At 41.2% G+C, this 15,741-nt stretch overlaps 1 protein-coding gene and 1 long non-coding RNA gene across 9 annotated transcripts in view; one reads left to right on the forward strand and one right to left on the reverse strand.

Annotated features, from left to right (window-relative positions):
- Window positions 1-15,741, reverse strand: part of Lar (tyrosine-protein phosphatase Lar) — a 380,644-nt gene that overhangs the window by 25,475 nt on the left and 339,428 nt on the right. For all 8 annotated transcript variants that reach the window (XM_071795665.1, XM_071795666.1, XM_071795669.1 and 5 more), the window contains one exon: window positions 12,416-12,598. In XM_071795665.1, the coding sequence (XP_071651766.1) occupies window positions 12,416-12,598 (183 nt within the window). The remainder of the gene's footprint in view (window positions 1-12,415; window positions 12,599-15,741) is intronic.
- LOC139823292 (uncharacterized) overlaps window positions 1-15,741 on the forward strand; it is a 132,445-nt gene that overhangs the window by 14,742 nt on the left and 101,962 nt on the right. The window lies entirely within an intron of this gene.

Raw genomic sequence — 15,741 nt, forward strand, 5'->3', positions numbered from 1 at the left:
AGGGCTGGGAGAGGTCGACCTCTTCGTGTCGCCCTTTTCTCTCTCACCCTTCCTACACCCCTTTTCCCACCCTGACTCGTACATTCCGTTTTCCGTCCGGCTCTCGGGGTTCGTGCCGGGTTTTCCACGATGCATCAGCCCCCTTAGAGCCCGATACCGCGATGATGAACTGACCGTTGCGAGACGTGTGATTATCTTCGCCGACGTCACTACCGGCCCGGTATAATTCAAACCCCGTGACCTTCTCCACTCACGAAGGAGCCGCCCTACCCATTCGTAAAGTAAACACACCGGCGAATACCGGGAATCGAGAATGGGGCGTAGAACGGGGGACTGCCGTTAGGGTCGATCGTTCGCTTTCAATCTTTCTGACATTTTATCGACGATGACGGTTATAATTAGAGGATGATTATGAGTGAGATAAGCGGGGTCTAGTGCAATAAATTGTGAAGGACGTCGCGACGCTACGATCGAGCGATAAGATGTGCGGCACCTATTGCGAAAACAATACGCAAGTGCGGCGTATTATTCTATCTGACGGTCGTATATGAATCGCGATAGGCTGCATCGAGAACGAAAACGCGCTACACGAACGAGCGGATTGGTTTACCTCGAAATTCCCGGTAAACTCTGAATATTTTTTCCTCCCGGAAGACAAATATCGTGTGCGGATCGGTGCGTTGTTTCCCTTGCGAGCGAACAAACGAACGAACGAAACATGTGCGCGAAACGGTTAAAGGGTTCCGTTTGGTTATTATGGCCCCCGGGTTAAAACGGAGCCCGTAATTATCGGCGTGACCCGGCGCGGTTGTTAATTTCGCAGGCCGCCGAATTTTCGCCGGCTGCCGATTTCGGAATTTGTTATCCGCCCGAGTAGGTTCACGTGCCATACGTGGCGGTTTTCGGCAAGCGCATTATGATCTTGACTCTGATTGATCGTGGAGGAAAGAGATGATGGAGACGGGCAGTGACGTAATTAAAATGGAAGTTTGTCTCGCGCTCTTAATTAGAAATGTTAATCCTTAATTAATATATAGCTATTTCTCAATGACTCATCTTAATTATTCATTTTCAAGCTTTCTTCTACATCTTCTATTAAATTTTTGATTTTGCTAATTAATATCGATCAATTGATACATTTAAAGAACAGTTTTCTATCGTTGCATTCTAGTTTAGGCAAAATTTTACGGTATTAACTGTAACTTAGAATTGTAACATCTAAATCTTATTAACATAAAATTTATTTTATACGTGTAATAAGAATAGAATGTGAGCGTTTTAACTTCGCACTGCGATTTATCGAGATAGTCCTGGTAAGGAAAGAACTCGCCTAGGATAGAATTCGGTAAAGTATTTGGTAGATAGACGAGAAAGAAACGGAAGAGAGAGTAAGGGTCGAGGGTAGAGAACACTCCATCACGAGTGAGAAGCGAGGCGGACTGATATCGCGTACGATCGGAATACGTAATCGTGCCTCATCTACAATTTCCCGTAAGCCGACCAGGAAGGAACGCGCGCGCACGGTCGTATTGTTATCCCGATGGAATCACGTGCGCATTGTTAGCGCACCGACGCGAAAAAGTTATACCCGGCGAAGAGTATGGGCCTAACACATTATCTATCCGCTATCCGGAAAATTGCCCTTCATGCGAACAGCAAATATGTGAAGAATATATCACACGATTTCTAGATGCTTCACAATTTTTATATTTAAAGTTATTAATTTAATTTCGTTAAATTCACAGTGGAATATACAATTGGAATTTGTCGTGCTGTTATACTGTTAATTAAAGTTTTTTTCTTCCCTAATTAATTTTCATTTGAACTTAGTATCAAGCATTTCCCTCTACAAACTCCTAAACGAGCTTCCGCACGCCTATTGAAATTTATTTTTCAACTCGGGAAATATATAATTTCATTACGTTTCAGCCTCTGCTGAGATTTAACTATTCATAATTTCTTTGAAGTTGATGCTTGATTGTAAATTATTTTTAAAAAGTAAAATTCTTACTTCTTTAAGAAATTGGAATGTTAATGTTTTACTATTTGTCTATAGTTTAATTTAATATTTCTAATAATTACTATCGTGTGCGCATGTTGTTGGAATTTAATTATGACGGGAAGGTTCTTTAACGCGTGCACATCAATATTAAAAATAATTAACGTCTTTTTCTCTCCATCTTACGGGTTTTACTAACGTTCGTTTTAATGTCCCATTGTCTGGTTGGTGTCGTAACTTCTCATTTTATCGCGTATACGTGTGAAACGTAAAGAACAATGTAGAATTAACAAGTAAACGCGAATTATCATTGATTTAACGATGACATTTTTACGGCGTATTGCGTAATAGCCACTTAAAATATTCATAGAGGCTGCGAAGAGGGATGCGATGATGAACAATTAGATCTTGAACATGTGGGACCCGGTTCTCAAGATGACGGTAATGCACCGTGTGAACTTGTTCCTTATAAATGTTAAATAATCAGCACATAGCCGCTTTAACTGCAATGATCGGCACATACAACGTTAGAGAGAACATGAAGAGACATTTGCGTTAAAAGCCATCGGCATAATACCCTGTTCAACTTTTCATAATCCCAGTTTACTGTATCGATCGGGTAGTCGAAGTCAGGTATATTTTAAATGGGTAGTAGAATAGATAATGCGATATCTCTATCTTTCCGCCGTAAAATTTTCCAGTGAAAAATGATTCGTTCTTCGAAACTAGATATTTACGTGTATTTGACTTTTCGTGCTTTTAAAAGTGGTATAATTTAAGACTTGAGACTACGATAAATATATCGCGTCAATTTGTAATCGCATGCACATCTCACATCGTTTTCTCAAATTTGATTTGCGTCCTTAAAGTTATTAAAGATAATAACTATCACATCTCTCTCTTTCTCTCCTTCTTGTTAAAACAAAAAATTGTGTATTTTGAGAAAATTTTCACGGTGCTTTTCTATCTTGAAAATCGATGCAATATAAATGCGTAAATGTTTAAGTTCAGGCCGTATTTTTATGATGCACAGGGAATACAAGAGATGGATTGCATCGATTCAAGCGCAATTTTTAATATCGTATCTCCCGTATATAAAATTACGAAAACTGCTTCTATTTCCATGTTTTATTTCGGTGATAGTATAATGTCTTGTTTTTATTAAATATAGTTGTTGCTGATGCATTTTGTTTTTACATCCACGGGATATGCAACGAGATACACGGCTGAATAAAAATAATAGGTGAATAACAACGGCCCTCTCGCGCTAGGTTGATCGATATTCCTAGTATATGACAATTAACGACTTTCACGAACTTTGATACGCAAAGCAAGCAGATTTTTGACGAAGAAAAATCGGTTTAAAACTCATTGAGAAATCTGTCATCGACGGCCAAGTAAAGGCTCGAGATAAGTAAGCTATTAAATGCATATCCCGCTTGTAATTTCCCGCTTTTTAATCGTGAAAGAGAAAAAGGATAGAATCTGCTATATAAATTGTGAATCTAACACAATCCTATGTTAAATCTCTATTTTATAATTTGTTTTTATATAACTACATGTTTTAAGGAAAGAACTGTACGGTATTAATTAAATCACAAATTTTGTTTTATAAAATGCACAACATGTGAAACACGCATATATTAAGATCAAAGTGCGAAGGCAGATAACAAATGAAATGAGTGCGAGATACAAAGTGTCCTTTTACGTTGCTTTCCAATCGACTGATTCAATCCAGATGAAGCTACGCGCGATCGACGGATGTACGGGAGAAGTGTCGAATTTTCTTTACGCTTTGGAAAATCGTGTTCGTATCTCGCGAAAGCTTCGGGCGACACATTCCGCCTGTCAGTAGGCGCGGCGACAGCATTTTTCTCGGGCCTTTCCGCGAGATCCCGGACGATTGCGTAGGGATATGCAGCGGCACGGGCATGTGTGCACACGATGCAGGCGGAAGAACGTATACGGCTGCTATTTGTGTGTTTGCAGACCAATATTGAAATGTCCTCTCTTACATTTAATATTACGGGAGCAAATGCGACGCATATATGCGTACATACGCAAGTGTGCACACATATCCCCGATGCGTATACGTATGCACGTACGACACGAATACATGAAGTGTGCAAGTCGTCTCACTCTGTCTCTTCGCCTCATCCTCCATTTCTGGATAACATGCGTCGCGAGGTGGAATCGAAGGATGAAACGGGGATGAGCTCGCCGCGCACGACTCGGTGAATACAGGATTCCATCCGGATAGAATACAAATAGGAAATATGTTTACACACCGAAAGCATTCCGAAGTGTACGCTGCGTATAGTCGTATACCTACGATGCGTCCATCGTGCACATTGCCGCGACACTTTTTAATCTCGACGTGTGTATTCAACGCGGAATTTCGTTATTAAAGTTTACATCTCCGATTTTGCGATTTATATATAGTTTTCGATCATTAAAAGTGATTCAGAAAATAGTCGCGAGTATTTTCGATTTTTCTCTTATAGGTCGAGTGCGGTCAAAAACTTTCCACGTAAAAAATTTGATAAAAAATTGGAAGTTAAACTTTCTTTAAAAACTTGTTCTTTATTTAGAAATTCGGTAGTCATGAGTACACATTTAGAAATTAGATACGAAGAGAAATCACGAGAGCAATTTTTTGCATATTTTCCAAATAAATTTCAATTTTTAGAATTATCCCGATTTACTTACATTTTACACACAAAAAAAGAAAGAAACGAAAAAGAGGCTCTCTTGTTTTCTCGGACCCCTATGCCCAGCTTGCGAAATCGTAACTACATCGACGTACGTCAATGCTGGTTCTTGATTGCGTCAAGAGACAGTTTCCAGTGGCATAGCTCGATTGTAAGCGCGGCCTGAATTCGATCCGGAATCAAAGGCACAGATGGGAAATTACCGTCGAAAGCGACGCGTTGTGCTAATATAAGGACAATCGGTAGCATTATGCGGGCACGGAGGGGTCGCAGCGAGAAATGCTTTGGGGATGATCGTCGGGGTGCAGCTATATATATTAGACAGCGGAGCCGCCCTTGCCGGAATAACAGCGACGAAACGAGTTTGCGCCGGTTATTTAGGGGTTAGCGCCGACCTCTGCCTATCCGGATTAATTAAAGTGGAAAGGCGGCGACGGTGCTCGTTCGCTCGCGCGAGTTTCCTATCGCATGCAATTGCGATTTCTTGGCGCCGTTCCAGCTTTGTTTGAACGTTGTTGTTTCCGCGATCAGAATCCTGTCGAACCCTCCTTCCCCCCTCCCGCGCTGTCGCTGCACGAGGAGAACTCGTACTATACTCGATCTTTTGACGAAGCGTCGTTTAAGATAACGAACGTTCTCCTCTCCCTCGCGTCTCGCCTTGCGTCTTTGTACAGCGAAAAACAACGGAGAGAGGATCCGCTTCTCTCTGAGGGTATATATCGGGTAACGTCGCCCTTTTTCCTTTATCCTTCCTCGTTCTTGCCCGTTCTCTCCCTCAACCATTGGGTTCCTCCCACCGCGAAAAGAGAGTAACTCACTCAAGCTCCCTCTGGGTAGCCGGTGTCATAAGTCAACCCCCTGGGTAAAGGGTGGTCTAATGGGCCCGGGAGAGCTTCTCTGGGGGAGTCACGGCGACGATGGAAAAGACGCTAGTGGAAAAGGTGGAGGACGCGCCCGTTTCGCTACGGTCGAGCGCGAAGGGAAAAGGGATGCATGGCGGGGTTAAGAAACTGGACTGAGAAGGAGCACGTTCGGGAATTTCAGCATAAGTGTTAAACTCGAAATGCTCATTCTATCCCGGAGCTTATTTCGAACTTCGTTGCTTGCAGCTCGTCGACGGCTCCGCTGCGCAAATTTTGCGAACACCAAGAGACATGCCTCACAGGAATCGATATCGAGCTGTTTATGGTGTAGATTTCAGTGGTGGATCGCGCAAGTCGATTTAACAATACCGTTGGCCATTGTGCTACGTCGAGGTGCGTGTGACGCGGCTGTGTTAATCGATACTACGATATCAAAGGTAATGAACTGCAATATGAGGAGTTTGTAAACGCCTGTAGCACAGGATAATTGTAACATTCGCAATAATCCCGAAACTGTAATTACCGCGCGCGTTGGGAGGACACATAAATTAACTTCCGAAAGATGATAGAGCGAATTCTAAAATATCAAAATCGTGAAAAAGATAGCAATCAGCGGACAGTTATCAAATGTAAAATAGACGAGGCAATGAACAAGAGAGCAGAAAAATGAAGCGTATAATAAGAGTATTGTGCTCATCGTGTTGTTTATGTCAAACTTGGTTTCTCTTCGTTATTAACTCAGACTAATGGGTTAGAGAAATTTTGTCGCGTAGACCGTTACGATGTTTACACAAAAAGCACGTGCATCTCCTCCTGTGCCGTTCCCTTCGATGAAACGCGAGATTCGCGTTAATTCGACTCGCGCTCGGTTTACTTCAGACACAATAATTAAGAGTGTTGTGGTTATAAAAACAGTGCGCAGTCATAAAAATATGTTATGATTCGGCAAACATTGAAGAGTTAAAAATGAAACCCATGTGATAAAAAATTAAGCGGATCTCGTTGTATCGCGGCAGTAATCATTTAAGGGACTGCCTGCCGAGAAAAAGTTGATCTCGATTATCTCGACCTTTTTTTCTTCGGGCTTCGTGATAGCTTCTTTAATGATGTACGTATGGTAATAGGTGTATAAATCAAAAAGACATGAAATATAAATAAAGACCCATCATAAGAATTAACGATTTAATCATATAAAGTTGATACCGACTTTTATATACATTAAATTGAGATATTTATATGAAATCTCTTATTTCCTTTTGAACGATTATTATCTCTCTATAGTACTTCTTCCAATTTATTATCGCGATGATTTCATCGCAGTTGTTCTGAGAGCGTAAAAGAGTCTAATCTTCTTCTTCTTTCCTATCTTCTTGCTCTTCTCTAATCTCCGAGACAATCTGACACCCGCGATCATCCCGTCGCGACGCGGTATCTTCCGTTAGGGCACCGTTAAGTCGCGCTACTATATTACGTCGCTTGTTCCGAAGTTCGGCGCTCGTTCATCAAGCTCCGAGGGCTTTAACGCGGAGAATTTTACGAGTGTTGACGAAGCGCTAACCGACGCTTTCCGCTTTTACCTCATCTCCGTCGCGCACCATCACTTCGTTCGCTTTATGAGCGGAGAATTGCAAAATATAATTTAACGATTCGCCGTGTTAAGTTTTGCCCGCGTCGTTACGCTCCTACGAGACGACGCGCGACGCCGCGCGAGCAGCCGGTAGCCGTGAGAAAGAGAGATTTCCTCAAGGGCCGCGCCGAGCCAAACCACCTTTCAGCAAGACGCCCCGCTGAAGGTTAAATGAAACGTTAAACTGCTTTAACTTATGCGCCCGCGTATCTAATTAAATTTGCCGTCGCGTAATCGCGCGCCAGAGTTCTCCGAGAGAATAAGCGTGACTTATCGGCGCGAGCTTAGCGTGTGCTTAATATGTTGCTCACATGTTGCTCGCGGAGCGAACCTCGCGTGTCCATGCAAAATTCTTGATTCTTCATCAAATTTTAGAATTCTGCACTACTTATATACTTTTTACATAGTTTTCATATATATCGTAATATAATTATATTCCATATAACAGGCTGACACTTGTTTTGCAGCCTATGCTTATTAATAATTTAACATAAAGCTAAGAGATTTAAGAAATGTGTTCAAAATTTATTTAACATCCGTAAATTTGAAAGTACTTTTATAACTTTTTATAACAGGACTTAATATAACTCAATATAGCCCGCGTTAATCACTCAGAAAAAAATTAATTGTCACTATTACATATAATGTAACATGTTCTGGGAAAGCGCGGTTGTGTTTTTACTATTTTTAAATGACATGTCAATTCACCAAATGCGAAGATCTTGCGGAATTTAATCGCGCGCAATGAAAATGTGAGGAGGTAGTTCCGTAGTCTCAAGCGCTGTTCTATGACAAGTAAGGACGCTTTGATATCGTTAATGTACATCGCGAATGTAGCTATTCCCGTAAATTAACGCAAACAATGGCATGTACCGAGTATCTGGGGCACGGACGCGCGCGCACGGGAGAGTCCGCGGCGAGTTAAAATTTTAGCAATGGCTTAATTTTCGCTGACAACGCGAGGCGAAACGCCTAGTAAATTTAATCTGCGAGATTTGAATAATACATATGCACACGCAATTTTCGCATAATTCTATACAACCGTTGCGAGAGCGGATGAACCCCGCGAGAAAAACGCCTATCACAAGTCTTTGTAAAATATCCACCGCCTTTTACACTTTCTCCGTGCTGAACTTGTGTCTTTCCTCCGGCAGAAATTTGCACGCGCGGTTACACTTGTTAAATAAACGGAATAAAATACATTAATACATCTAAATATGGAGATACTGTGACGCTCGGTGTTTTGTTATGTGACAAAACAAAGCTGTTAATCATATATCGTTACTATATAAATTTTTCCAGGATGGTTTATATGATGGTTTATATGAGCAATTAAATACACTAAAGTGCATAAAATGTATTTATATATTTTATATTTTTTAATATAATAAAAACTTTTAGAACTTTTAGGAGATTATTAGAGATATAATATTTTATAGTATTTATTTTGCAGTATTTGGAAGAAATATGTTCAGAGCATTTTTTTTTAATGAAAAATTCTTATAGATGTACACTTTATTTACGCTCAAATAAAAAAAAGCTCCAGCTTTTTGCTCATAATACTTTGTTTCTTTTCTTTAATTACGGGATAGGCTTTGGAAAATCCATATATCGAGAAGTTTGTATTTTATTCCGGGAAAACACGATGCATCGAGTGCATCGATCGATGGCGTATGTTATTTTTGGCGTCGTCGCTCTCTGATATTTGGCGGCATCCAGTTCTTGTTTCGAGATAAAACATAGCAGAACGATGAAAAACTCTGTCAAGAATGCATCATCAGTCCCCTAAAAAAAATTCCCGAACGCGGGCAATCTATCGCGTGGCGTTCCGCAAACGCGTTAACAGTTTCGTGCGATAGATACGAACGACGCGCGCGCGCGTACAATTTTCGAGCGAGCTTTCGCTTAACGAGTTCGAGGACAGGTAAGATTTACGAGAAAAATGCTTGTCAGCGCGAGGATGGAATTTATGAAAACTCTCGTTTCGCCCCGGTCGGCACCGTCAGTTCTCCTTCTCGCCCACCCGCGGCCCGCAGCCCTCGTTCTCGCCGTACCTTTTCTTTCCCCCCGACGCGCATCCACCTTCCTCCTTATTTCTCGTCCATCCATTTCTCTCGCGCGGAACTTGGTGCGCCGCTATATCCAGAAAGTACATCGACTTGTGATGTACTTTTTGCGATACATTAAGGCGTATATTTTATGGGATGTGCGTATAACGCGACGGCGGCGGCAGCGTACCGCGGGTGCACGCTATCGACTCAGGTCTTCACACGAAGTCGCGAAGACACGCGAATAACGTTAAGAGTGCGAGCGAGTGACTGATGCGACTCCGGGGGTCGCCTCCCTCATCCGCGCAGGGGTTATCAACCCTTCTCCGTTAAATTACACTTAACTCGATCTTATGGCAGACAATGGCACCGTTATTTCCATTCGATAAAAAGTTACGCGGTGACAAATGGCGTCATCGTACAGCTCGCGTCGACAAATTTAATTTGCACATGCTGAGCGACGTAATTGAATGCATCGTGTGATTAACGTATGAGTATTAACGTATGAAAATCATTTTAGCCACTATGAACGTAATTTAGACACTATTTATTATATAATGTTGCAATTAGCGCGTGAGATATCTAACTAAATTACAGAAATTCACTTTGTTCTTATTTAAATATTCTCAGCTTTGTTATCTCGATATTACGAACATAAGCAGTAATAGAAACTGTTAATGACATTCGGGAATTCTTACACTGTATTTTAAATAAATTTATTATCAACGTACCGTTGTCATCGTTAAGGATAATATCGCCGTTCCAATCGTAACTACGATAATAGGCAAACTTTCCTTCACGATGCAAAAAAACACTGAAAATACACGCCGTTATTCCTCCCATCTAATTACAATAATAATAGCCGCGTAACGGCCCGCCTCGATGCCGCACGAATTTACATAAACGTCCGGCATACTTCATTATCGCGGCTATCGATCGTGGAAACGACCGGGATAGGAATCGGGCCGACTCATTCCGGGTGGATCTCATTTAGATTCCCATTGTCGATCGTCCCGCGATTTTCAGAACCAACTTTATCAGCGGTGGACCGGCACGCGTGCCAGGTTGCGCGGCGCGGATCGAGTTTCCGGACGAATGCATCTTGCCCGACGAATTTCCTCCTCTGTAGCGTTTCTTTATGGCAATTTCTAGCAAGATTGCCGCATCGCGCGCATACGCCCGTATATCGACGCTTCGTTCGTACACGGCCCCCGAGATGCAATGCGGATGCCGTCAGTAGGGTATGCAAACGTATCCATAATACATAACGCGCACACGCGCGCCACTGTGTGCGCGAGAGACACGTGCACGCCGTGTCATGTTGCGTGTGTGTTGCGTGTATATACGCGTTCCGCATACAGCGGCGGTTTTGCCGCATCTAATGTACACTTTTCACGTCGCGGCAAACTGCGGCGGGCACCGTAAAGATAGCCCGGGAAAGTGCACGCCGATATTACGTGACGTGTTGCTCGATAATGATACCGTCGTCGTACGATAAAAACAAAGTGAGCGTTATACAAACGCATTCGCATATACGTGCGTATACGCGCATGAAGGCACGCTGGGGCTTGTACAAGCGGCTAAGGTAAAGATAATGAGAAGCATCGCGCTTTAACGAAACTCCGCAACGCGTGCAGAAAATTATTTGTTCGCCTTACCTTATCGCCCCGTCTCGACTTTTTCCGAGGGATATTGTTAATATATTTCGCAAGGAGTTTCCGCTTAACAATGATGTGATGATCGAGAACCTTCTCGCTACTTAATTAAACGAAGAAAAATATGCGAGAAGTAGGTTGCGATAAGAGGTAGGTTTTTCAGATACGCGATTTAAGTCGAATTTATATCGCAATCAAGATATTTTATCAAGAATTGATGACAGATTGCTGTGAGATTACGTGGCACCCATTTCGAAGTCTTACGCATAGATTGTGGATAAAAGTAGTACGACCATGTTTTTAAAACGCCAGTAGTCACGTTCACGAGTCAGACAAATATCATTTTTTAATTAATACTGTGTTTACAATATTGTATTTAGGTAGATCGTAATCAAGAATTTTTATCAAAACGCAAATGGACATTTATAGTAAATTGTCATGAGGTTGTGCTTACAAAGAGTTCTTTAACATTTAACGTTTACACTAGCAAGATCGTAGATTAATGTTCATCCGTAGATCTTTAAAGTAGTGCGTGTACATGTCACATGCGACAGTAGTCATAACGACGCGCGGTCAGACACGCAATGTACTTCCGACTGTTTTTTCTGAATTATAAATAACGAAGAAATGTAACGTCAATAATATCTACATAAGCCGATTCTCTCATTTCGTAATATGTTTGATTATTACCGATGATTATTATCGTACTCCTCGCAGTCATATCACTCAAAATGCGACACGAAGTGAGATCGTCATCAAAGATATTCATTCGCGTGAATATGATATCTGGTGAAACTTTTACGAACTTTTTATCGGTGCCGTCGTGAAAATCGAAAGACGATGTACTGCCGAACGGATCGCCAAGTCGGATCGTTGAACGTGGTACAAGCGCGCCGGACGAAGTAGTGCGAGTACGGTTTACGGCAGCCGGCCGGTTATGAAACGCGCGTATGATCGGGTACGAAATGCGCTTCGGTGAGTGCGAGTGAGTTGAGGGGTGGGAGGGGGGAACCAGGTGTGCTCTCGGCAAACGAGATGGATGTGCTGGATGTTCGCGTATCGCGTGACCACTCGATCAACGCCGCCGCGAGTTGACAGTGACTTACGCACCCGGGCACTCAACGAGATATGACATGCGCCACTGGTCGCGCGCCGCCGATGGGGCGCCCCCATTGTTACCCTACCTGTGTACCCGCCAAACACCCTTAATCTTTCTATCTTTCATAGCCTTTGTCATCGTTCGGTCGCTCACGTAGCCCATATTTCTCTCCACCCCTCGCGCACCCTTCCTCCTTTATCGGCCTACTTCCCGTCTCGTGAATAAAGTGCAACGTTCGTTGCTCGCCGCGATAATGTCGTTCATTTCACGCGGCGGTACTTTTTGCAATAAGGCCGCGTTCTAAAACCGGTTCGAGCCTTCGGGGACATGCGTCGCGCAACGACGACGTCTCGACGAACGAGCGACGATATAAAGGCCCCGATCGCAGTGATTGACAGGCGGTGGTTACTTACCGGAATCCAGAACCGTGTATCGTGGATTTGACGTGTCGATAGGCAGCATATCTCGCACCCAGGAGATGATAGGCGTCGGGGATCCAACTGCGGTGCAAAGAAGGACCGCGTTGTGGCCCATCTCGACTACCTTCGTCGTCGGCGCTTGAGTGATCATTGGGAAACCCATCGGTAGATTTTCCGCTGTAATCACAAAAAAGATGATGTCTTTAGTTATTAAATATCACGCTTAAAAGTCTGAAATAGCACATTATGCGGTAAGAAGCGCTGATAATGTTATATATACAGAGAGAAAGACGAGAGTTGATGCATCTTTTAAGAAAGTTCGCTGAAGAGCGAATATATGGTAATCGTAGCAAGACAACGTATCCGTAATACAATTTAAAATAAATACAATATTTCTTAAGTGAAATAATCTGAAAATTTGGATAAGCACGTGTTATTAAAATTTGAGTAAGCACATATTATTAGTTGAAGCCGTTGTACTTTCATGAACTTACTTTGCAAGATCGCTGCATTAATTTTCCCTGAGAGCAAGGTGAACATGATTTTTAATATTTTAAAATAAAGCGCGAGTTCAGCGAGTTTATATTATATGCTCTTATATGCTCACATAAGCTTAATTGTAGTTGTTTGAGCTTTTATACGTGATGCAGACGTGTTCGCGCACACTGAGTATAATCGATCAAAAAATTTTGACTGCTTCATCCGTTATTCATCTACAAGATGTATGATCTTCTTAGACATCAGAATAATCAAATAATGATATATAGCGGGACGAGTATACACATACGTGGATTATTTATAGGAGATAACATTTAGTCGAAAATATCGCGCGTAGCGAGAACGTCAAAATATTCGATGTGTACACGTCTTTTACATTGATACGAGGCAAACTTCGTGGCTCGTCAATTATATATCGGACGTGTCGTAGAGTAGATCCGGATAGCTCTCTGTGGATCGTAGACGGGCATCCGGCGACCGGTCTCGCGGGATCGAAAGTTAGCAAAAGCCACTGGAACTGGTCGGCCACGCCGTTCCCATTTCCCATCGCGGAAAACAGATCTTCCGTCCCTCGGAAGGCAGCCCGCTGATATGGATAGATGCGCCGGAATGCCGATGCAATCAGGAATGGAATCACAGAATTCAATATACCGCGCGAAGATCTTTTGAAAGGATCCGCCAAAAAGGATCAAATAAATCACGCGATTCTCGTTTGGCAGCTGCGTTTTTTGGATGTTGCGTAATTGGAATAAATATCTCGCAGAAGATTTTTAATTCACTATTTAGTTCTCAATTCTCTTCGCAAACTTGTTTTTTTTTTAATAGTAAGAGAAAAATACATCGATCTATTTAAAACGAATGAATATTTGCACAGATCAGTTAAATAGACATCCGAGAAAAACATTATATTTTGAGAAAGACGAAGCAATATTTATAAAACGGTATCCACGATGATGTTTGAATCTTCATGGCTTTTAATAGGCCGTGGCGTTCGCCACGGGTCTAATCGATACCTAATTAAAAGATATGTTCGATAGAGATTGAGCGCGTCAAAGGCACGATGCGCAAGTCGTGCGTGAAGTTCAGCCTCAGGGCGAGTAAGAAGATTAATTCGACCTGTTTCGAGGTACACGTGATCCGACCCACATCGCTCCCGTTCTTCATGTAATTACGACGGCGCTACATTAATCCTTGGGGTGAACTCGTAGTTAAATCTAAGTTGGCGACGCGGCGTACGAAGTTCAGAACAACTCTCGCGATTGTCCTGCTTCCGTTTCGACGGAAGCTCGTACGACAGAAATGAAGACAATTTACCTGAACCAATTTAATAACCTCTCGATATACTGGTTATTTGAAGCAGACGTAGAATTTATTTTACAAAAAATGAAATTGAAAATCTAATAGAGAAGATATAATATATGATACAATTATATTTTAGACAAATCACTATATCATTCATAAAGGGGAGTCTTATATTTAAGCAAAGCAGGACTAATATGAATCTTATAATTAATTAGAGAATATGTTATTTTCAGTTAACCCGAATCTTAATATTTCTGAACAGAAATATTATTCTTAATACAGAAATATTACTGTTAGGCTACTAAAATTCAGCCCGACTAAAAATGGCATTTTCTCTAATTATTAATCTTATATTTCCAAAATTAGTGAACTCTTTTCTCGGATTATTTTATACATATTTTTATTTTATATTTAAAGTTAAATTTTTCACAGCGATAATGCTTTTTATTATGCATCGTCATTAATAAATTAAGATTTAAATAACGCAAAGATTTAATACAAGGTTTTCCATTTCACAACATTTGAATTATAATTTATAAAGAGAAGACGGCTCTATAATTTTTTAGAAATTTAACTATCTGAGGTTAAAGTTACTGGTAAGCGAACTTGAGACTTATTACAAGGCCCACAAACTGGGTGAAAGTTCGCCGTAAGAGCGCGATCAAACTGCAATTACCATCGACGCCTCGGGGTGGCTCTTAGAAAGTCCATCTTTCACAGTCTCGTCAATTACAAGAGCAATCGGAACTCGCGGATGAAGTTAATGGTCGGCAAGTACTTTCGCGTATTCTGATCTACTCGTCTCTATTCGCGAATATATTTTAAACCAATGAACCTGTTGGAGCTTGGTAAGCTAGTCGTTCACACGAACGTAAAGATATATTTGAAGATTGGCACAATTGCGCATCCAGTCGCTTTGTGTCTTTTCTATCTTTTGTTTTTCTTTTGTAACATTGATACCGTCTTTAGTTGACGTTATCCGAGCAGTCGGTGTTCGGTTAGATGTTAGATTGCGGATAAAAGAAAAATAAATGTCTCTTAATTGTTTCATCATTATCTTCCATTTGTCCATTTAATTTCTCTTATAGGAAGATTTTCGTTCAATAATCATTTGAACTAAAACCAGCACATAAATGGGCTTTTTCTTGCTTAAAAATATTTTCAAATTTACGTTGTTTTAAAAATATTTTTCATTTTACTTCGTCAAACTTTTTATTTCCAACACCGCCGGCGTTATTATACATTAAATCAATTTCTCCCATTTTCGAATCTACATTTATCGAAAGAGATAATAAATATCTATAGAGAGATAAATTAAAAATTCTTTAGCGCAATTTGATTTTGTTGGAAATTTCGAGTCAAATCGAGATAAGTGCATAAATTAATAGCTTATTTTATCTGTCAAATTAACAGTTCTACTTTTAACATGAACAGAGAGGAGAATTTAATTACCACATTACATAATTTATTTGCTTCAACGTAATGAGGACATTTAGCTACATCGCTTTTTTAGCACAGAT

This window comes from Temnothorax longispinosus, chromosome 12 (genome assembly GCF_030848805.1).
Source record: "Temnothorax longispinosus isolate EJ_2023e chromosome 12, Tlon_JGU_v1, whole genome shotgun sequence".
Taxonomy (NCBI): domain Eukaryota; kingdom Metazoa; phylum Arthropoda; class Insecta; order Hymenoptera; family Formicidae; genus Temnothorax; species Temnothorax longispinosus.